Source organism: Oryctolagus cuniculus, chromosome 12, assembly GCF_964237555.1.
Source record: "Oryctolagus cuniculus chromosome 12, mOryCun1.1, whole genome shotgun sequence".
Classification (NCBI taxonomy): Eukaryota; Metazoa; Chordata; class Mammalia; order Lagomorpha; family Leporidae; genus Oryctolagus; species Oryctolagus cuniculus.
Genome location: NC_091443.1, coordinates 16981796 through 17005260, shown reverse-complemented (window position 1 = coordinate 17005260; position 23465 = coordinate 16981796). Strand labels below are relative to the sequence as shown.

General features: G+C 43.8%; 1 protein-coding gene across 2 annotated transcripts in view; it reads left to right on the top strand.

Annotated features, from left to right (window-relative positions):
* OCA2 (OCA2 melanosomal transmembrane protein) overlaps positions 1-23465 on the top strand; it is a 370248-nt gene that overhangs the window by 158074 nt on the left and 188709 nt on the right. For both annotated transcript variants that reach the window (XM_017348348.3, XM_008269748.4), the window contains exons 13-18: positions 910-1034; positions 1638-1776; positions 9204-9336; positions 11754-11901; positions 15127-15184; positions 18787-18895. In XM_017348348.3, coding sequence (XP_017203837.1) covers positions 910-1034; positions 1638-1776; positions 9204-9336; positions 11754-11901; positions 15127-15184; positions 18787-18895 — 712 coding nt within the window. The remainder of the gene's footprint in view (positions 1-909; positions 1035-1637; positions 1777-9203; positions 9337-11753; positions 11902-15126; positions 15185-18786; positions 18896-23465) is intronic.

Sequence of the window (23465 nt, the reverse complement as noted above, 5' to 3'; positions counted from 1 at the left end):
CGAGCAGAGCATGCGCTGCAGGGCACCGAACACAGGCACGCATCAGCGCCTAAAAACCTCCTCACAACATGGCGAAGAGAGGACCCGGATTCGGTTTGCCTGATTGATAGGACTTGTAAGAACCTGTGGCAACTCTAGCAAGTAGAGCAGAGTGTGTGCCGCGGGACACTGAAGACAGGCGCGTATCAACGCCAAAAAATAAAAAGAAAGGGGGATCTGTGGGGAGCAATTCGGACTAGACTAAGTTACTGGAATTAAGACTTATTCTATGCATCTGCTCTCCCACAATATGGCGCTGGGAGAGAAGAAAACAGCTTTTACACAGCTGCCTCCAGTTCAACCAATAAACTGTAGGACTTGCTCCTGATTGGAGAGCAGCGTGCTCGGTGTGTGGGCAGCCGAGTTAGGATTGGCGGAGGAGGACTATAAAGGAGGAGAGAGACGGCATGCACCAGGAACATCTAAGAGGAACATCTAAGGGAACACCTGTGCAGCCCCTGAGAGAGCCGGCTGGCGGTGTGCCGCTCCCCTGCGGAAGTGGGGAATGTGGCCAGGGGGAACCGCCCTTCCACGGAGGTGGAAGGGACAGTAGCCAACCCGGGAAGAACCAGCAGCAAACCCGGGGAGGGCCGAGCAGACGAAAGAACAGCGCAGGGTCCTGTGTCGTTCCTCCACGAAGACGGGGAGCGACAGTGCCAGTGCCGCAGGTGGAGGATTAGCCTATCGAGCCGTGGCACTGGCTGCATAATCTTATCTTAGCAGACTTAGGGCTCTGTGGGTGTAACTTTTAACCCATCATACAATGTTGATGTGGATCCCTGTTTCTTAGAATCAATAGTGAAAAGTAGCATCTCTTCTATGAACCTGCTGATTTTGGCTTGTTCCTTCCTGCATGTGTGTGTATCCCAGGCCTACCACCTGTCCCGGGGAAGAGTGTGGACCATGATCATCATGCTGTGTCTCATTGCTGCCGTCCTTTCAGCCTTTTTAGACAACGTCACCACGATGCTCCTCTTCACTCCTGTGACCATAAGGTTTGCAGAGCACTTCCACCGAGGGTATCGCAGCTGGTCTCAGGGCAGTTGTGTGCTCTGGCTTGAGGCTCTGTTCTTACATGCAGGAAAATGTGGTAAGGCAGAGACAGCAGCAACCGTTTTCCTGCAGAACAACTCACTGCATTCCAGTCCAGAGAGCATTGGTTTTGTGTGACTTCAGGGCACTCTTCAGACAGCACTGTGACAATAGCGTGGCCTGCAGGACACTGGAAGACACAGTTCTTGCTTTCCTGGAGATTATGCTTCATTGGGGAATGCGCAGAGAAGGATCTTTGTCCCAGACCATCAGGTTCTTGTTCTCCCCTATCAGCATCTTCTACCTGGGCTGGCTCAGCAGGTCATACACACAGGCGTGAGAGCCCCTGGCTTGGCCTCACAGGGGTGTATAGTGGGGATATGGAAAATCCAGAGACTTGGAGGATTGTAGGACTGTCTGGGTGCTCCAGAGTCAGGGCTTAGCCTGGAAAAACTCTGTGGGGTTCTCTTTGGGAAAGAGAACTTCTGTTCAGTTTAACTCCAATTCTTTTTTTCCCCCATGATGTGAATAGTGGCACTACTTTTATTTTCTTCCATTTGTGACAGATTATGTGAGGTGCTCAACCTTGATCCGAGACAAGTTCTGATCGCGGAAGTGATCTTCACAAACATTGGAGGAGCTGCCACCGCCATTGGGGACCCACCCAATGTCATTATTGTTTCCAACCAGGAGTTGAGGAAGATGGTATGTACCGGGGAGTAGTGTTGCCTTCAAACTACCAAGTATTGTCCTGGACATGCTCCCTTGGCACTCTCCCAGCGTGGTAGAATCCTTTCTAAGTGTTAATGAAAATCCATATTCTGAAGATCACCTCTTCATAGTAGGTGCTGTTAGTCATCTCAAGAGTAGGATATTAGGTGAGGGATCCTTTAATGTAGACTGAACTGATCTGAATTGTCTCAATGGTTGTTCTGATAAATTTTTAAACACACTATTTGATGACAAGGTTTATTTAGTTGTGATACATCAGTTGTATTAATCGGAACTGAATTTTCTTCTAATATTAAGAAAAAAGTGATGTGTCTTCCGTCACTGCAGAAATGAGATTCTTCTCAACTGTGGTAGAAGTTCAGTGATGAAGAACTTAAAATTTTTTGTAAGGATTAGAAAAATTAAGGTTTTTAGAAATCTTTGAAAGTCCTTATTAATATAATTTCGTAACAATGGTACACAACACCTCAGTTACAGAACAACAGGGAAGAAATTCAACAAGAAGTTCCCCAGGGTGACCAAGGAGTATATATTTTCATCAAAGCATCCAAGTTATACCCAGATTCTCTAGAACATGGTGGGCCTACAGTGTAGTCATCAATACCTAATAGCCATGAATTCTTAAAGGTTTAAATAGCAATCAATGTAATTTACTACCCTAACGGACTAAATGAGAAAATCACATGATCATCTCAATAGATGTAGAAAAACTTGGCAAAATCCAATATCCATTACTGATAAAGTATCTCAGTAAGCTGGAAAAAGAAGAGAACATTAAAAACCTTGATGGAAAACCTACATGCAACATCATACTTAATTGTGGAAAATTTAGTGTTTTCCTGTAAGATCCTAAACAAGACAAGGATGTCTGTTTTCATTTCTTCTTATGAGTGTGGTTTTGGGGAGAGAGTGAGAGAGACCTTCCATTACTATTTCACTCCATAAATGCCTGCAACTACAAGCTCTGGGCCAGGCCAAAGCAAGGAGCCAGGAATTCCATCAGTCTTCCACATGAATGAAAGGGATCCAAATACTTGGACTATCATCATTTTCCTCCCAAGCACATTGACAGGAAGATACATTGGAAGCAGAGGAAGCACTTGATTGCAGGCAGTCCAGGATGGGATGCTGTATTAAGCTGCTGCACCACAATGCATGCCCCTTGTTCAATTCTTTGTTGGAGGCTGCAGCTTATAGGATACACAAGGAAAGAAATACAAGTTATCCATTTTGTAAACAAAGAATTAAGTCAGTCTTTAGGGGCCAGCACCATGGCTCACTTGGTTAATCGTCTGCCTGCAGCCCCAGCATCCCATATGGGTGCCGGGTTTTAGTCCCGGTGCTCCTCTTCTGGTCCAGCTCTCTGCTGTGGCCCAGGAAGGCAGTAGAGGATGACCCAAGTTCTTGGCCCCTGCACCAGCATGGGAGACTGGGAGGAGGCACCTGGCTCCTGGCTTCAGATTGGTGTAGCTCCAGCCATAGCGGCCACTTGGGGGGTGAACCAATGGAAGGAAGACCTTTCTTTCTGTCTCTCTCTCTCTCTCTCTCACTGTCTTACTCTATCTGTCAAAAAACAAAAACAAAACCAAAAATCAGTCTTTATTTGCATGTGGCAGAGTTGTCCATGTGGAAAATCTGATTCAATCTACAAAATAGCTCTTAAAATTAGTAAATTTAAAAGATTATAGGATATGAGATCAATATACAAAAAATCAAGTTTCTGAATTCTATGACTAAATAATTTAGAATTGAAATAAAATGTAATCTACAATAGCATCAATATATAGAATACTTTTGGGTAAATCTGATCAAACATATACATAGCCTGTATACTAAAAACTATATCATATTGCATAGTAAAGAAGACCTATATAAGAGGTATATTCTGTTCATGGATCTGAGGAGTGAATATATAACTGTTCTCCAAAATGGACTATAGATTCATGCAATGATCCTCAAAACCATTTTTTGGTAGAAATTTACAAGATGTTCCTAAAGTACAGATAGAGATTAAAAGTATCTAGAATAGCTTAAAATAAATTAGGAGGATCAGTACTAGCTTATTTCAAGATTTATTTTAAAGGCACTTTAACTGACAGGTATTGGTATTAAGATGGATAGATATATAGAATAAAGTAGGGAGCCAAAATATAGGCCCTCACACACGTGAAAAACTGATTTTGACAAAGATGCTAAGCCAATCTAGTAGACAATGGATAGTATTTTCCACAAAACAGTCCTAGAACAAATGGGTATTGATTTGCAGAAAAAAATTAGGTTTTACACGACTCCAGCTATCTACAAAATTTAATTCAAACTGAATGAAAGGCAAAAGTTTAAAACCTGAAACTAAACTTCAGTAGAAAAAATAGATTAGAGTACAATAGGTATAGAAATAGTTCAAGTGAGGATGTGGTTCCTTTATTTTCTTAGGCCATTTTTATTTTAATTAAACATTTTTTTAGCTTAGAATGGTTTTAGAGACTGGCTTTCAATTTCTGCTATTTTTCTTTTTTTCCCTACTATTTATGCCCATGTGTTAATGAGTGCTGCAACAGTTGAACTGCGCCAATGAGCATCATATTACTATTAGTGTCAAACCCTAGGCATGATGCCTTTCTTGGATACAAACTGCATCAACTGTGCTTCACTTTGAGTCTTCCCTTAGAGCCCCAGATCTAAATGCTCTGATTTAAATGGTGGGGCATCATCCAATACAGGCTATGGGTCACTACCACATAGAAGTTGAAGGCAAGGCACAATCTGTCAGACCATTCCCAGTTTCCTCCATGGCATACTACAGATGCTATCCAGATACTCAAGATGCTTAAAATCTGATGGTTGGGTACACAGGTGAGCTTTGGAAGAAATATTCAAAGCACCCCCTGGTCATACTGAGGCTCAGCCCAGGTTCATCACACAGCCTTGTAGCACAGAACATCCTCTGGGGACATGGCCTTGGGGTTGTCCTTGTTCTATTGAAGATTCATTTTATAATGGTTTGGAGATAAGGGACCTCTATATGGAGACACAAGTGAACTCACAGTTCTTAGGACAGTGTATTCAGGAGAATTAATTCGGAAAAACTCATTATCAGTAACAGCAGCACAGCTGTGTGTTGCAATGTGATGATCATATTTATGTTGCATTATTTGGTTATTTACCAATGAATTCAAATGTGAAGAAGACAAATTATGAAATAAAATCTAACTTTGAAATTAACTTAAAATATTTACAAGGAAAATTAATACTTAATATGTAATAATAAATAAGTACTAGCTTTGAAACAGTCAAGAAATCACATCTGAAAAAATCACTCACATTTTCTGAGGATTAGGCAGGAAAGACACTAAGTTATGTGGAACGTTCTTTCCACCTACCATTAACTCACCATGCTCACTTCTCTAAGGTCTTTTGTGATGACTCTGTTGTGGGACATCCAGCACTGACTGGGTTGGTGGGGTGTCCAGGATCCACCACATGGACATCCACTATTCTCCCCCAACCTGCGCCAGACCCCCTGAGAAGAATGTGAGTCACAGCACTATGGAATCCCACGTGCAACAAACCGCTGTCCTCTCATCTCTCAACAGGCCAGCCGGGATACCATCCTCTTTTAATGGTGACATTTGCCCCATATGACCATTGTAGGGACACTCATCAGTGCCAATAAAAGCTACACGAGCAGCTTTTAAACACCACTTGAAAACTGTCTTTGGGAGCGTGTGTGCTATCTTGCAAATAGAGAGGGAAGAATCACTCTGTTCCTAAATTTGTATTTATGAAATGCATGAAGTTTGTGTACCTTAAAGAAAAGATACCTGGGGAAAACAAAACAAAACAAAAAGAAAAAGACAGCTTTGCCATTGTGTCCATATGCTGTGCATGCTGGAACATTCTTCACAACTTTCCTGTCCTGCTCTGGAATTTACACGCACTTGAATGCTCCGCCTGGCTTTTCTACCCTGCTGTGTGCTGCACACACTGGAAATTTCTTTGGCTACTTCCCTACCACCATGTTCTTCCTCTCTGAGTCATGGCTTTGACAGTGTTATTTGACTTGTTCCTGCTCTGCCTCGCTGACCACCTCTTTTTTTTTTTTTTTTTTTTTTTTTGGACAGGCAGAGCTAGACAGTGAGAGAGAAAGAGACAGAGAGAAAGATATTCCTTTTTCCTTTGGTTCACCCCCAAATGGCCGCTAAGCCTGGTGCATTGCGGCCGGTGTGCTGTGCTGATCTGAAGCCAGGAGGCAGGTGCTTCCTCCTGGTCTCCCATGCGGGTGCAGGGCCCAAGGACTTGGGCCATCCTCCACTGCCTTCCCGGGCCACAGCAGAGAGCTGGACTGGAAGAGGAGCGACCAGGACAGAATCCAGTGCCCCAACCGGAACTAGAACCTGGGCTGCCGGTGCCACAGGCAGAGGATTAGCCTAGTGAGCCGCGGTGCCGGCCCTGACCACCTCTTAATCTGCATTGTGAATTTTTTGCTCCCAGGGCTGGCACTGTGGCTTCATGGGTAAAGCTGCTACTTGCAGTGCTGGCATCCCATTTGGGTGCCAGTTTGAGTCCTGGCTGCTCTACTTCCAATCTAGCTCCCTGCTAGTGTGCCTGGGAAAGCAGCAGAGGATGACAAGGCCATAAGCAAAGTAGAAGTTCTCTCCTCCCTTTAGAGAAAAGTATATCCTTCTTTGATGGCTACTTCTTTCCACTGGGGTCTCTCTCATAGAGATCCTTCACGTAGAACATTTTTTTGCTGCAGTTTCTTGGCTTCCCATGCCTGAAATGCTCTCATGGGCCTATGAAACCATACACTTTTATAAAATGATATTGGTGGGCTAGGATTTCCTCAGTCACTTATGCCATAAATGTGTGTAGCTTACTAAGCCAAGAATGTTCTAATCGTTTTTTTTTTTTTTAAAGATTTATTTATTTTACTTGGAAGTCAGAGTTACACAGAGAGAGGAGAGGCAGAGAGAGGGAGAGAGGTCTTCCATCCGATGGTTCACTCCCCAGTTGGCTGCAATGGCCGGAACTGCGCCAATCCAAAGCCAGCAGTCAGGAGCTTCTTCCAGGTCTCCCACATGGGTACAGGAGTCCAAGGATTTGGGCCGTCCTCCACTGCTATCCCAGGCCATAGCAGAGAGCTGGATTGGAAGTGGAATAGCTGGGACTTGAACAAGCGCCCACATGGGATGCCGGCGCCTCAGGCCAGGGCATTAACCTGCTGCGCCACAGCACCGAACCCGAATGTTCTAATCTTATTCTGGGAGGGTCCTCCCTTGATTGTTTTACATTCTTCAACACAAATGAGGGCAATGTGGAAAATTTAGAAGAAAATGTCTGACTAGAGCCCCAAATAAAACAGTGCAAAATAACATTTATAGAAGCAAAGTAGAAGCAGCATCTTAAGAGAAGAAAGAACTGAGCTTAAACACTGTTGCTGGTGCAAGTATGGTCGTGGGCGTTTTTGTTATTGGGAGCATTTTAGAGAGGATTCTAAGAAATTACAGGGTTGTGTAACAGCAGCAGGGAGGCCCAGATACATGCATCTAATGAGTTTAGTGAATACTTTGACATCCCGCTGTACATTGCATCTACCTATATTGTTTCTTAAAATTATCAGCTTGTGCTTTTCTGTTCTGCAATGTTCCTACTTGATAAATCTATCCATTACCACTCGAGGAGCAACAAAATACTTCCACTTGGTGTTGTGTTATTTTTAGTGGATGTGCTCCTAGGTCCTCCTTACTCCTCTTTTTTTTCCCTTTCATCTGCTCATCATTTTTTAATTCAATTGCTCAACTATTTCTAACGAGGCAAACTTTGTAGTGATTGTATTCCATAGGGGCCAATAATTATTCAGGATACAGATACTTCTGCCTTTGTGTGCCACTTCCTCTGAGAAATATTAACAATTACATTTTATGACTCAGCCTAAAGACAAATGCATTTATCTTACTTTTAAACCATTTTTTTGCTGATCCCAAAGTTCACTTTTTGCTTCTTATTTTAAGGGTAATTAAAATATTTCATGAGCTCCTAAAATATTCTGGACACTTCCCAGTCATGTATCTGGAGCATGAATTCTGTAAATAAACACAAAATTTAAGATAATACCTCAATGAAGAATTATAAGAAAAGTGATGAATTCTTGTGTAGCCATTCAAAGTATTCCATGAGCCTCACCTCTCTGTAGGTTTCCCTGCCGTCTGTCCATAAATGAGCCCATATAGCTCCATCTGTCACTTATAATGCTGTTTTCAAAGACAACCATTGGATATGCAGATAACTACAAAAGATTAAGAACTTAAGAATATCATAATTTCTAGACTTTGACACACTTTATTAGTAATGGATTCTAGCTGTGTTGTATTTTAGCAATGCTGTAAGTGGTGAATGACTTTGTCTAGAGGTGAGGGCACAAATGAACCACTTTTCTATAAGCAATAATTAATATATTTTAAATCACTGCTTCCAACCCAGGCATTTGTAAGGTGGTTTTCCTAATTCCACTTGGGTATAGTCTTGGGAGCGTCACTAGTGTCCCAGGAGATCTGCTATCCTTCTGCCTGTGTAAGTAGATTTGTTGGCCCCCAAGGCAGAGCTTGACTTCCTGTGACCCGTTTAGCCACCCCACCCCACTACTGTACTCACGCCCACACTGGGGCCTCCCATGGTTGTGCTTTGTTGGCATGCCTCTGATCTTTTTTGTGACACAAGTGGTCCATGGATACTACAGAAAAGACCTCAAGTTCTCACCAAATGGACATTTTCGTGGAGTCAATGGCCTTGCCTGTTACACTGGGGGTTAAGGGCTGCTTTCACATATTTGATGAAGGTATAGAAGCACAAATTAATAAAAGAACAAAGCAAATGAATGATACTTCTGGAGTTTCCCTGAAAAAATAAACTAGCTGGTGACCATGGTACATAGTCACACAGTAGTCGGTAAAGGCATGAGAGGGAAGGAGGGGCTTCCCCCAGGGACCCTGTGGCTTCTCTGGGAAGCCTTAGCTTTGGCGGCTACGAGGTTCCCTGTGGAATGAGGGCTGTACTCTCCAGTCTGTTTTCAACCAAACCTAGGGGATTGAATGCGTCAGTCCAAAGATGAAGTCAGATCAAACCAAGGTTAGAATTAGATGTGATAACTTGTTTTTGTTATTTCTCAAGATGGCTTATCTTTTGTGTAAGGATTGACTTTTATACATGAGAAAAAGATAAACTTCAACATTTTCAAATGCAAGGCTTTGTGCTGGGCTCAGGACCCTTGACCCAAGGTCTAGAGCCCTGATATGGCCCTTTCCTCCCGACCTATCCCTCTCTGGTCCTGACATGGGAGCTGACTGCCGCCTGTGCAGAGGAAAGGCCTATCGGTCATTCCATTTCCCTTTTGCTCTTTTCAGGGCCTGGACTTCGCAGGATTCACCGCACACATGTTCATTGGGATTTGCCTCGTCCTCCTGGTTTCCATTCCACTCCTGAGACTCCTTTACTGGAACAAAAAGCTTTATAACAAGGAACCTAGTGAGATTGTTGGTGAGTATAAACACCTCCTCATCCAGCCTCAGATTTCAATGATGTAATGTTATTTTTTCCCCCAGGGAAATTCTTACAAACAGGCAGGAGTTGTTATCAAATGCAAAACATCAAAGAAGGGCCTGTCGTTGGGATGTTCCCTGCTCAGTGTCAGTGACTGACATGACGTCCTGGACCAGAAGCTGGCTCTGTGGAAGGGATGGTGGGAAGAAGCACTGTGTTCCTTAAGTTGTATTTATGAAATGCATTGAGTTTGTATACCTCATATAAAAGGTTTCTGGGAAAAAAGGAGGTGCTCTTACAATTATGCTTTAAATGGCTAGAAAGCCCCTTGTGTTTCACGGTTGGGCCTTAGACACACACACACACACACACACACACACACACACACACAGAGGGAGGGAGGAGGGGAGGGAGGAAGAGAAAGAGAGAGATAGAGAGAGAGAGAATGTATTCCACCCACCAGTTCACTCTCCAAATTCCAGGAGCCAGGAACTCAATATAGGTCTCCTATGTGGGTGGCTGGAACCACACTACGTGAGCTGTCACTTCTGCCTTTGAGGGTCTGCATTAGCAGGAACATGACATCCTGGACCAGAGGTGGGTATTGAACCCAAGTCCTCTGATAGTGGACATGGGTGTCCCAACTGGCAGCCAAATATCTGCCTCGAATGTCCTGTAAAATTTTTTTAGGTTTTTAAACACACACACATTCACTCACCCCAAATGCCCATAACAGCCAGGGCTGGGCCATGCTGAAGCCAGGAGTGGGGAACTTGGTCTGAATCTCTGGGTGAAAGGCAAGGAAAGCCTTCACATAGTGATGTTCAGAGCCCTGGGTGAAGCAGCGGCCCTCTCTGAACTCACACTGAAGCTGTTCTACCACTCCATCTCCCCTTTCCTGTCCCAACAGGGCATCTTTGTTGTCTTTCAGAAGGCCTGTTCATTGGTGGTTCTCCTCCTCCTGATCTTTCCTTCCTGTCTTCCACTCCTCTCCTCCCCTTCCTTCTCCTACTCTTCCTCTTCTTCCTCTCCCTGTGTTCTTTTTCCTCTCTTCTGTCTTCTGTTTATGTTACTATAACTTCATAGATGGTTTAATGAATTGTGAGACGACTTTTCAAAAGAAAACTGTGGTTCTGTGTCTCTGAAGAGGCCCTTGAATTGTTCCCACGTTTGTTTTATTAGGAAGCTGCAATGCCAATGCCTCTTTGTGAAGCTGAAGCTTTAGAAAACTCTGTGCTAACTGCAATAGTTTCAGTGCTCATGCATCCTGCTAGTTACTTCTCAATCTGAGTCTTGGCAGGCTTCCTTTGCAGTCTGAATCTCTCTGCCTGTTACTGTTGTTTTTTTTCAGCAATGCAGTAGGTCTACCACATCACAGGCGATAAGCAAGCATGTGCTGAATACAGTGGGCTTAAAAGGTGGCATTGTTAGTTTTTGATTGAACCATCATGTTCATGCTACCTCGCAGGTCTTTGGTCATTGCTGTGCCTTGCTTCTGCCTCGAGCTGGTTGCCAGCTGCTTTCGATCTTGATTGAAGGGTTTTGATCTTTTAATTCCATCTTTAATTTTTACAATATACAGTATAGGACATTGTATCGGAGTGGTTCCTGCTTTTTTTTTTATCTTTAATGACAATTTTGATAAGTTTTTGTAGTGTTTTCAATGGTAAAATAGAAGTTAAATGTAAGCGTCCATGAAATATTTTAATATCTTAAGAGACAATGCCCTGACAAATCATTTCTCTCTACTTCTCTAAATAAGAAGGTGCCTGAATTCAGTGGTGGGTGAAAATCCAGTCCATTCTCTTAATGTCAGTATTTCGTCTGACATTGTCTGCCTCTCTCACCCATGTCTTAGACTTTTGCCTTGATAGGAGTGAGGGCTTCTCCTACCTCCTGCCTCTTACTAAATGCCCTACAGGAGGGTCCTAACATTATCTCCTGAGAATTACACTTGTGCTTTCTATTTTCAGCAGATCTGTTTTTCCCCTAGAAACCTTTTATTTAAGGTATACAAACTTCATGCATTTAGTAAATAGCAATATAGTGATCCTTCCCACTGTACCAGCCCTCCCACCCTTTGGGCGATGTCTAGATTTGGGTTAAAATCAGGACCTGACCTGCTTCCTGCAAGAAGAGGGCAAGGTTATTTGGTGCTAGCATTGACAATGTAACTCTTCAAGAATGGAATTTGTTCTTTACCCAAGGCTTGAAATCATGTTATTTCACTTCCGTGGAGATTTTTATGTCAGCTTTATCACCTGTTCCCATTACAATCATTTATATATTTAGAAATCACTGCTTTGAGTTGACTTTGGGCTACTTGCACATTGTCAGTGTGCACGGTGAGCAGCCGAGTGTTGCTGATGACTGACGCCATGAGAAACCCAGGCCTCCCCTTCCTGTCTCTGCAGAACTGAAGCACGAGATTCATGTCTGGCGCCTGACTGCACAGCGCATCAGCCCAGCCAGCCGGGAGGAGACAGCGGTGCGAGGCCTGTTGATGCGGAAGGTGCTGGCACTGGAGCGCTTGCTGGCACGGAGGCTGCACACCTTCAACAGGTACCAAGTGGGACACTCCTGGGGTCACACTTGATTTACGGCAGTGGTTCTCATCTTTAGTGGTTACGTTTAATGAAGGAATCGCATGAACAGCCTATTATTCCATGGATACCTTAAAAGTGTCTGAATGCTATACAACACACCAATGAAGTGAGCTACAGTGATTATTCTTCAGAGCATTTCCTAGCGTTATAAAATCATGACACTAGCTGCATACTAAAAACTACATGAGTAGTTTTTAGGTGTCACACAATGTGCTAATTCTTTCATAGTGCATTGGGTTATTTAACTCTCACTTAACTCTGCATGTTGTATCATGGCATTAGTGTAGTTTAAGGCATGAACACAGGGACTTGGAGAGTTTGAACAACTTTCCCAGGGTTAAATAGCTTGGTAATGATGCTAGGGACTGAACTCATACTACTGGGTCTCCCACATTTTAAATAAAAACAATTAACATAACAAATGTGACAACATATTATCCTCCTAGTTGATTTTCAGGCATCTCAAATATTACCATATTACCTAAACCCTCTGAATTCATTTCCTGGTATTCATTTTTAGTCCAAACTGAGGCTTAGATAGTAACCACGAGTTTGGTGAGTTGTTTCTCCTCATTACCGTAAGGTGATGAGTTCTAGTCTGACACCAATCTAGAAGCTCTGGCAGGAAAAGCAGGAACTCAGCAGCCCCTAAGGGATGTTGGTGCATTCCTACAACTGAGCTGGGGGTGGGTAGAGATGAGAAGTCTAACACGTATCCTTGTGAATGAGCTTGAGGCTGGTCTTGCATGATGCAAGTCGTTGGGAACAGCTGACACATGATGGCTCAGCCTGCATGGCTTCTTGAGGGCTGGTCTGTTAGTAGAAGAAAACGCCATAGGCAAGCCCTCAGATAAGCCCAGAGTGCAGAGATGCAGCTCAGGGTGAAGTACTGTCTCAGCAGCACCAGCCTCATCCCCAACCCAGCACCCACCTCCGCCCAGTGATGCTGGAGAAGCAGAACCTATGATCCACAAGCTAAAGGAGGTCCTGAGTTGAAGACTGGGGGCAGAGAATCCAACTTTATTGTTGTAAATTTTTTATTGGAGGGAGAGAGGGAGGGTGGGAGAGAGAGAGAGAGAACTAGCTAGCTTCCATCTCTCCCCCACAGTTCACAATGGCCAGGACTAGGCTGGGCCAAATCCAGGAGTCAGGAACTCAACCCAGGATTCTCACATGGGTATCAGAAACCCAATTATTTGAGCCATCACCTGCTGCCTCCCAGGGTCTGTGCTCACAGGACACTGGAGTCAGGAGCTGGAATTGAGTATCAACCCCATTCACTCTGATTTGAGACATGGGTGTTCCATAAACCCAAGCCTGACCAACTTTAAAAACCAGCATAGATATTGAAAGAGACAATTTTCATAAATTAAAGATGCAGAAATAAACCATCCTTGCACGGGGTGATCTCAGGCTCACAGTTGTGAAGAAACACGTGCCCTTGGAGAGTAACCAAGTTCCTATCAGCTGATCCTGTGCTGGTGGCAGATAAAGACATGGAGGCCATGCATTCACTGAGGAGCAGATGGCAATGAGGGTCATCGAGGAAATGCTAGTTCTTTTTTTTTTTTTTTTGACAGGCAGCGTAGACAGTGAGAGAGAGAGACAGAGAGAAAGGTCTTCCTTTTCCGTTGGTTCACCCCCTAATGGCTGCTGCGGCCGGTGCACCATGCTGATCCATAGCCAGGAGCCAGGTGCTTCTCCTGGTCTCCCATTCGGGTGCAGGGCCCAAGGACCTGGGCCAGCCTCCACTGCACTCCCGGGCCACAGCAGAGAGCTGGACTGGAAGAGGGGAAACCGGGACAGAATCCAGTGCCCCAACCGGGACTAGAACATGGGGTGCTGGCACCACAGGTGGAGGATTAGCCTATTGAGCCGTGGCACCGACTGGAAAGTGCTAGTTCTGCAGGTCTTGCTTCCGGTTTCCTTCTAAAAACTTTCCTCAGAATCACTCAAACGGGTCTACTGTGATTTCCCATAGACCCAATGGTGTGGTCAGCTTGATTTTAATCTTGTGCTATGTGACTAAAACTACATTTTCCTCTGTGCAGTGCTTTTCCCTGATTGGTGTAGGAGAAAATGAACCAGAAAAGGTTGGCTAAGTTACAAAGATGAATAGGAAAGACAAAAGGGTGGTACCGGATGGGGTGGGGTCGGGGGGAGGGTGCTAGGACCCTCAGTGGTTACAACTAACTCCTAAGGCAAAAGCCATTTCTGCTACAGGTGCATGGTCCTTATTTTGGAAACAAGAAATTCAGAAAGTAGGAAGTATACAGAAGAAAATACAGGTGGTTTGCAGCCATTCCTCTTGCTTGTCTGTTGGCACAGGAAAGAATGAAATGTTCTTCATGTTGGTCCCTGTGCTCACACTGGTCATGCTGAGTAGTCAGTGTTGTGAGTGACAGAATCATTAGGGCACACACACACACATGCACAGAGAGAGAGAGAGAGAGAGAGAGAGAGAGGTGCGAAGGCATTTAGTAGGGAAATTGCCTCTTGTGATTATGGAGACTGAGAAGATCCACAATGGACTGCTTGCAAGCTAGAGACCTTAGGATACTGGTAGCTTTGCTCAGTCTGTGTCTGAAAGGAAATGGAGGTGTAACTCAGTCTAATTCCACAGGCCTGGGAACCCTAGGGGCTACTGTTGTAAGTCCCAGAGCCCAGAGTCCAGAGATCCTGGAGTTCTGGTATCTCAGAAGAGGAGAGGAACATGCATCCATATCTCAGAGATGGACATATTCACTCCTTCTGTGTTTTTGTCCCCTCCAGCCTCAGCCAGTTGAATAGTGGCCATCTACACTGCAGGTCGATCTTCCCCTCTGGTTCACTTAGTCTCAAACTGCTGTCCCCTGGAAACACCCTCACAGGTGCACCCCTAGTCTCTTGATTCCAGGTGTTCCTTAATCCACTCAGGTGGACCCCCAGAATTAACTATCCCACACATGCATATTCACACACACTTATTCAACATTTGGATCATTTCCTGTGAGAATCCTCATTGAAAGTAAAGCTTGGTCATATTTCCCAATTAACAAAGCAAACTCTCTGGTCACCTTCTGTCTCCAATTGTGCCGCTTATGTGTCTGTGCCAGACTCAGAGTGTTGTTGACTGCTGCCCTGTCAGTCTTACTGCTCAGTACAACTGGGGAAATAATGAGTCTGTCCTGTTCTCTTTTAGGCAAATCTCACAGGAAGACAAAAATTGGGAGACCAATATCCAGGAGCTGCAAAAAAAGGTATTGTGGTTTCTTTTCTCTGGGATGTCTAGGATTTATCTCTGGAAGAAGAGAACAATGTATTCATTTTCTTTACCTCCTTTGAAGTTAATACCTGAAGCTATTTCTCTCTTTTTTTTTTTTGACAGGCAGAGTGGGCAGTGAGAGAGAGAGACAGAGAGAAAGGTCTTCCTTTGCCGTTGGTTCACCCTCCAATGGCCGCCGCGGCTGGCGCGCTGCGGCCAGCGCACCGCGCTGATCCGGTGGCAGGAGCCAGGAGCCAGGTGCTTTTCCTGGTCTCCCATGGGGTGCAAGGTCCAAGCACCTGGGCCATCCTCCACTGCACTCCCTGGCCACAGCAGAGAGCTGGCCTGGAAGAGGGGCAACCGGGACAGAATCCAGCGCCCCGACCGGGACTAGAACCTGGTGTGCCGGCGCCGCTAGGCGGAGGATTAGCCTAGTGAGCCGCGGCGCCGGCTATTTCTCTTTTTATTCCTGTAGCTATAGAAGTGACAGAATTTGTTTCTATGAGTTAATGGGGAAAACATGACATGGTAGCTATATTCTGCCAGAAAATTGAGACATTAACGTATTTTATGCCCTTTAAGATGCCCCCAAAGTGTGCTCTGGAGAGACACCCAGAGGCCCACCTAGCCAGTGTGCTGGTGCCTGAGGCTCCCCAGCCTTCTGACTCTGAAAGGCAGTCTCCAGTTCCTGTGTTGTGCAGAGGAGACAGCTGGGACTGGTGAGATGTGATAGAATAGCATCAGGGACAGACACAGGATGCATGGAGTCATGCCATAACAGGCTGAGTTCTGGGACAGAATTCGTTATTTTTGAAGATTTATTTATTTGAAAGGTAGAGTCACACACACACACACACACACACACACACATGCAGAGCACACTTCCATATCCTATAGTGGTTTACTCCCCAAATGCTTGCAATGTCTGGGCCTGGGTCAGATCAAAGCCAGAACCAGGAAATCCATTCCAGTTTCATACATGGATGGTAGGGACCCAAACACTTGGGCCATCATCTGCTGCCTCCCAGGTGTATCAGCAGAAAGCTAGACTGGAAGTGGAGTAGCTGGGACTTGGGCCAGGCACTCGGACATGAAACATGGGTGTCCTAAGTTATATATAAATTAAATAAATTTCTGGGCCACAATGTTCACGTTCAGAGCTCATTTTGGATTTCTCTACTCATTTCCTGCCATTGCACACTTTTTCAGCCCAGCTGTGGGGATCTAAGCCTCACACCCCTCAGCAGAGAACTCCCCTTCAGATCTGCTAGGATTCATGTGAAATTCCATGGAATTTCCAATCCAGGTGGTTTCTTTTCCACAGAGAGATTGACCACCTACTGTCTCATTATGCTTGGCACATTTTGTTCTTGGCTAAAAGAGATTCAGACATTGGAGTCTTGGTAGGCAATGTGTTGTTTTGGGAGTTTGGATTTGTGAACTCTCTTCCCAGTCTTCGTCCCACGCAGATGGTCAGGGTTGAGTGAGAAGGGGAAGCTATGATACCATTCTGGGCCCCAAGTTTATAGGAACCCAGTGTACCTTGCTAGACCGTATTGTTTTGGCTACAAGTTAGAGAGACTGAGTACCTCTCTGTGAACTGGTGGTCAAGGATTGGGATGAAATAGAAGGTGAAGCAACGGGCTTGGCAATATCTGTTTCTTGCATTGAAGAATTCCTTCCGAAATAAGCCTAGATGGCCAAAAAGCATCTGATGCCCAGTCAGACACCCAAGGGCAACGCCACTTGCTCCAGCTGCATGACACTGGCTCCTTCTTAGGCCTGCCCGATCCTCCACCTCCACTCTTTGAACTGGCTATGGTCATACTGACTTTGCTGTGGTTGATGTGACCTAGGGAAGGTTTGTCGTGATTCCCTGTGTACTTAGTGGGAGTCCATATTGATTTCCTCTGAGAACTTCAGGTTTTTCCCCCTGCTCTGTTCCTTTATTCTTAATTCTTCATCACAAAATCATGTTGAAAAGTCAGCCTTCCTTGGACGTGGGAAAGGAGAGGTGAGTGGGGGCCAGCTGCTTATATTTTTGATGGCAGCAGCCTGTGTGAACAGAAATTCACGAGGAAAAATGATCTACCTCTACATACATATATTTGTATGTCTGTACTTATTATATCTGTGTCTCTCTGTTTATATTTAGATATACATCTGTATAAATCTATAGAGATAAGTAAGCACAGAAGTCTACAGTCAGCCCTCTGTATCACGGGTTCTGCACCTGCCAATTCAACCACTGGGACTGAAAAAATTTGTCTGTATTGAATATGTACATATTAAGAGAATAGCAACTATTTACATAACAATGACATAATTTTAGGTGTTATAAGATAACTAGGGATGATCTAAATTATATAGGAGAATGCGTATATGTTATATGCAACTACTACATTTTAGAAAAGGGGCTTGATCATCTGTGGATTTTGTTATCTGTGGGTGATTCTGAAAATGTGAGGGACAGCTATATTTCTATTTAAATATAGATGGATTAGACAGACAGGTGTGCTGGCCGGGGATGACACATTTAACAAAATACCTGGTGCAGTGGTTGGGACAGATGGTGGAGCTTGGTTGCATACGGTGACTCGGTTAGTAGAGTAGGCCAAGCTGGCCCTTGTCTGTGCTCCCTGGCCCTGGCCCCACAGGTACACCCTCACTGAGAAGAACACCTAGTCCTGCCCTGTGACTCCAAGGTTAATAAAAGCATTGCAGATTCCCAAGGGTGTCACCCCAGTGGTTGGGGGGCATCACCCATACTCTGAGGCTCTCATGAATGCTAATGAAAGAATATGGTGAGAGCCTTATCAGGGGTCATGGTCTTGCAAGAACATGTTAACCTCAAGACCACAGGCTTTGCTTGATAGGAAAGTTGAACAGGAAGATTGTAACCACCCAAGCACCTGTTGAAGTGCTTGTGTCTTTTTTTTTTTTTAAAAATATATTTGAAAAAGTTACAGAGAGGCGGAGGCAGAGAGAGATAGGTATTTCATCTCCTGGTTCACTCCCCAAATGGCCGCAACAGCCAATCTGATCCAAAGCCAGGAGCCAGGAGCTTCATCCAGATCTCCTACATGGGTACAGGGCCCAAAGTCTTGGGCTATTTTCTATTGCTTTCCCAGGCCATAACAGAGAGCTGGATCTGGAGAGGAGCAGCTGGGACTAGAACCAGCACCCATATGGTATGCTGGCACTGGCAGGCAGCAGCCTTACCCACTATGCCACAGCACTGGCCCCAGTGCTTGAATGGCAAGGTCCTTGGAGGTGATTTGTCACCCTCCCACCAGACACTGGGGTAGGGCTGGAACAGCTTAACACTTTCTGTGTTAAATTGAGAATCCGATGTTGTATAAAAGAACCATTGCTTTTTATGTCTATTGTGTTTATTTTTCAAAACAATTTTGAATGGGACAATCCTGACTCTACAATTTTCTTTCTAACACGGTACCTGGTTATCTTATTTCAAGTTCAAGATCTTCTATCTTTCATTATAAGGAGAAAACTGTAGCAATTCAAGTCATGTAGGATTGTGAACACAATGCAGGAATCACAGTGCACTGAGTAAATAGATGTGTTTTCCTCTCACAGCATAGGATATCAGACCGGATTCTGCTTGTCAAATGCCTGACAGTGCTGGGATTTGTTATCTTCACGTTCTTCCTCAATTCATTTGTCCCTGGCGTTCATCTTGATCTAGGTGAGTCTAATTTGTTGCTAGTTTTTGTTGTTAGGCTTTGCAATTGATATCCTAGTCTGGAGGGAAGACTTCAAAGCAGATGCCCATACACTCACTGTACCTATAAGCAGCAATGAGGTAAGGATGTTGGAGAGGGCAGAGACAGCTGGTGGGCAAAAGCCTGTTTGTGCTACTTCGTTTGATAATGGAGATAGATTGAGAGTTCCAGTTTCTGCCAACTTGGGGCCCAGGTCCTTAGTGCCTCCAGCATTTAACCCTAGAGAGATACAGAGCAGGGACTGTCATCTCTATTATACTTGGTAGCCATCTCTTTAAACTGTTCCTTGAGGAGACGGGAAGGTTTGTTAGCAAAGCCAGTTCTGCTTTCCCTGCAGATCCACAGCTCAAGGTGATGACTAAATGAGAGACTCTGGAAGGGCCGGAGAGTTACATGTGCTCTGTGCAGGCCCACTCTCCTTACTGGACTGGGAAGCCATTTTCTCTGTGCAGCAAAACCCGTTCTCCCACCTTCTCATAGGTCCCTTCTGTGGCTTCAACCACACCCCAGCTCTCAGACCGCTACACTCTCCCTGGACTTGTGTTGGGGATGGAGACCCTTCCCCACTTGAGAACATAGCTCCCTTTCAGATTGAGCTTGCTAACACACTTTTCATGAACATTATTCATCTTCTGTAGAAATTTCCTACCTCCAATAGTGTCATTATTTAAAACAAAGTGACAGAAAATCCCTTCCAAACGCCTCCCTCATGAAAGCACAGGTTAATGAGAAAGATAAATTTGAGGAGGTATCAGGAAGTCTTTTCTTTAACCAAAGCTTTACCCATGGTTTTGTTCAAAAGTGAACTCTCCTAATATCTATATCTTATTTTATAAATGTTTGATTTATGACGACTTTCAAAAAATTTACCTGCTGTAGAAAGAAAAGGCTCTGAACCTTGTAAAACAGATGAATTTGCAGCCAGCGTCAGTTATTCACATAACATCACTGTCGGGTTTCTAGCTTTCATTAGAAATCTTTAGTAGTCAGTTTCCATTTTCTGTCATATAAAATAAAACCATATTTCCAAATTCTCACATACAGCACATGATATACCTGTTTTGGACTGGTTGTCCACCTTTCTATTACACATTTGCAGTCTCTCAGAGTTCATTTCCATTAATAATCTCAAATCCAATTTGCCAGGTGGCCTAGGCTTGACTCTGAGCTGACAGGTGTTTTTAGCTACACCTGAGAGCTGATCCACATGGAATCTCAATGAAGTAATGGAGAATGCCAAAGCTAGACTGGCAACAATGTCATGCACTTCCCTTGCTTTTTATGGATTATATCTAGAAGCTGTTGCAGTGTAATTATTTTTAATTATACTCAGACAAAACATAATTTTAGCATTACAAGTCTTTAATCTGCACAAGAATGTTAAATGGCAACTACTGGTAATTTAACAAATATAATAAAACTAATGTTTTGTGAGAAGAAGTGTCCCATTAGAGGATTCTTTTGGATGTTCACAGATTATTTTGTTTCTAATTTTATTTGAGATTCTACTTTAAAAGAACAGAGCAGTCATTTTAAAAACTAAAAATATGACATTTTATGAACAATCTTGCTAGCACTTAGCAGTAATCCTTGCATAAAGAACACTAATTTTAAAACCTAATGTCAGTCTTTAAATATGTGGACTTAAATCTTGATTACAGTGAAGCTTCATTTTAGCCTTTGAAGTTTATGCTTTTAATAAAGATGTGTCATTTCTTTCTTTGTGTTTGTTGCATCTGTGATTGTATCTTTTCTGTTTTTAAATCTTGCTCTGTTTCCAGTTAGAGTTTGTGTACCCATGGTTTTATCTGGGGATTCTGGAGTATATAATCCATGCATTTGCATATTTTTCATGATATTAGATTGAATAGGAGAGATTTGGTTAGCATGTATTTTAATAGAATACAGTTTCCTTAGAATTACAGTAACTCTTCTGATAACAGGAGCAAAATAGATGCAGGATCTTTCCAGGGCTTCAGTCAATAGAGAATGTGATCATTTGTCTTTAGTAAAATTCTGTTTTGAATGTAGCCCACTTTGTAAGATGAGTTTCTATATTGTGATTCTACAAGGTAACATTACATCACCAAATTACATCATGTAATGTGTGACATATGCCACAACAGGATGTCCAATGACACAGGTGATGTCATATTATACTATGCATCAAATAATACAAAATGACATTGTATAAACGTAATATCAAAATACAAAGTAATAACATAGAACATTTACATCATGTAAAACAACAGGGCTTCATGCCAAATGAAGTATATCGTAGCATGTTACATAATATAGCACAGTATATCACATGACATCATGTAATACAGTGCATAGCATGCAACACATGTGATATTATAAGACATAATGTAGTGTTATATAACACAAGGTGATATTATTTAAAAATGTGCATTATATTGCACAATGTGTCATCATTTAACACATTCCCTAAGATTCATAACCTAATCACATAATTGACTTTTTTCTTTATTTTTAAAATTAACATGGGCCCAAATTGCCTTTTCTTTTGCATGAAATTTCTATGAATTTTAGCACATAGGTAGGTATATGTAACCTCCACTACAATCAGAATGCAGAATACAGAGTTAGAGCACCAAAAATCCCTTCCTTGTGCTCTCCCTTTGTGATCACTCCCTCTGCTTCCAGTCCTGGCAAGAACAGGTTATTCCCCATCACCATAATTTTGTCTTCGAGAACATCATATCTATGATTGTAGCAACTTTTTGAGATTGGTTTCTCTAATAGCATAATGGCTTCCAGATTCACCCAGGTTGCTGTGTGTACCAACAGTTTGTTCCTTCTTTTGCGAAGTACCGTTCCATGTCATGGATGTGTTTGTTTGCTTTGACCCATTTTGCTATTGAAGAACATTTGGGCTGCTTCCAGGTTTTGGTGATTGTGAGTTCAGGAACTGCTGGCTTATATAGTGGGTTTATTTTTAACTTTAAAAGAAACTGTCACACCATTTTCCAGAGGGACTTTGTCACTTCACATTGCCACAGCAGTGCACAGGAGGCCCAACTACACCACATTGTTGTCAGCACTTGGCGCAGTCAGACTCACTCTCCTGCACCCCACAGAGCCTGTATATACCTTCAGTATAGAACTTATTTGCAGCCAGCACCGCGGCTCACTAGGCTAATCCTCCACCTGCGGCACCAGTACCCCGGGTTCTAGTTCCGGTTGGGGTGCTGGATTCTGTCCCAGCTGCTCCTCTTCCAGTCCAGCTCTCTGCTGTGGCCCGGGAAGGCAGTGGAGGATGGCCCAAGTGCTTGGGCCCTGCACCCGCATGAGAGACCAGGAGGAAGCACCTGGCTCCTGGCTTCGGATCGATGCAGCGCACTGGCCGTAGTGGCCATTTGGGGGGTGAACCAATGGAAGGAAGACCTTTCTCTCTGTCCTCTCTGTCTCTCTCTCTCTCACTGTCTAACTGTGCCTGTCAAAAAAAAAAAAAAAAAAGAACTTATATGTTATTTTCATCCTTTCTCCTCAGTCCCCTGACCTCTTCATGCCCAAGTACACTCAAGAGCGTTCTGTGTGTTCTCATCTTCTCAGTGCCTTGTGTTGACACCTGACGTATTGCACATACAAGGTATAGGCTTACAGAATGCATGGACACATTTCTCATTGACTCCTATAGATTCCAGCTTAATTTTTGTGAGGATTTCATATGTGGTTGACTCAGGTTGGGTTCTTCAGAAAGGAAACCCCAAGGTAAAAGCTGATGTGTGAGTTATTCAATGGGGAGTACTCTCCTAGGGAAGAGAGGTAAGAAATTAGAAGGCAGAATAGCAAAGGCAGTGAGCCAAAATAAGGCTTCATCCATGTGCTGACCACTATTAGGGACCACTGGTTACTCCATTCCATTGGATTGTCGAGAACTGTCTATTGGGTTTAGTGGGAGAAAGAGGCAATGTATACCCATTGGCTTTATTACCGAGGAGACTGGAACTCTATCCAGGTACTTGGGCCAATTTCTACTGCTTTCCCAGGTACATTAGCAGTGAGCTGGATTGGAAGTTGGGCAGCTGGGACTCTATCTGGCACCCATATGGGATGCCAGTACTGCAGGTGACAGTTCTACCTATTATGTCACAGTGCTGATCCCCCTCATTTTTATTTAAAAATTTATTTATTCAAAAGTCAGAATTTCATAGACACACACACACACAGACACTCATACACACACAGAGAGGGGTCTTCTATCTTCTGGTTCCTTCCCAAATGGCCTCAATGGCTGAGGGTTATGCCAAGCTGAAGGCAGGAGCCTGAAACTTCATCTGGGACTCCCACATGGGTGGTAGGGGCCCAAGTATTTGGGCCATCTTGAGCTGCTTTCCCAAGCACATTAGCAGGGAGTTAGGTCAGAAATGGAGCAGCCAGGATTTGAACCAGTGCTCATATGGGATGCCAGTGTTGCAGGCAATGGTTTAAACCACTGCACCACAACACTGGCCGCTGATCCCTTTTTTTATATTAAATAGGTATTTTTGTATGCATTTTGATTCCCTA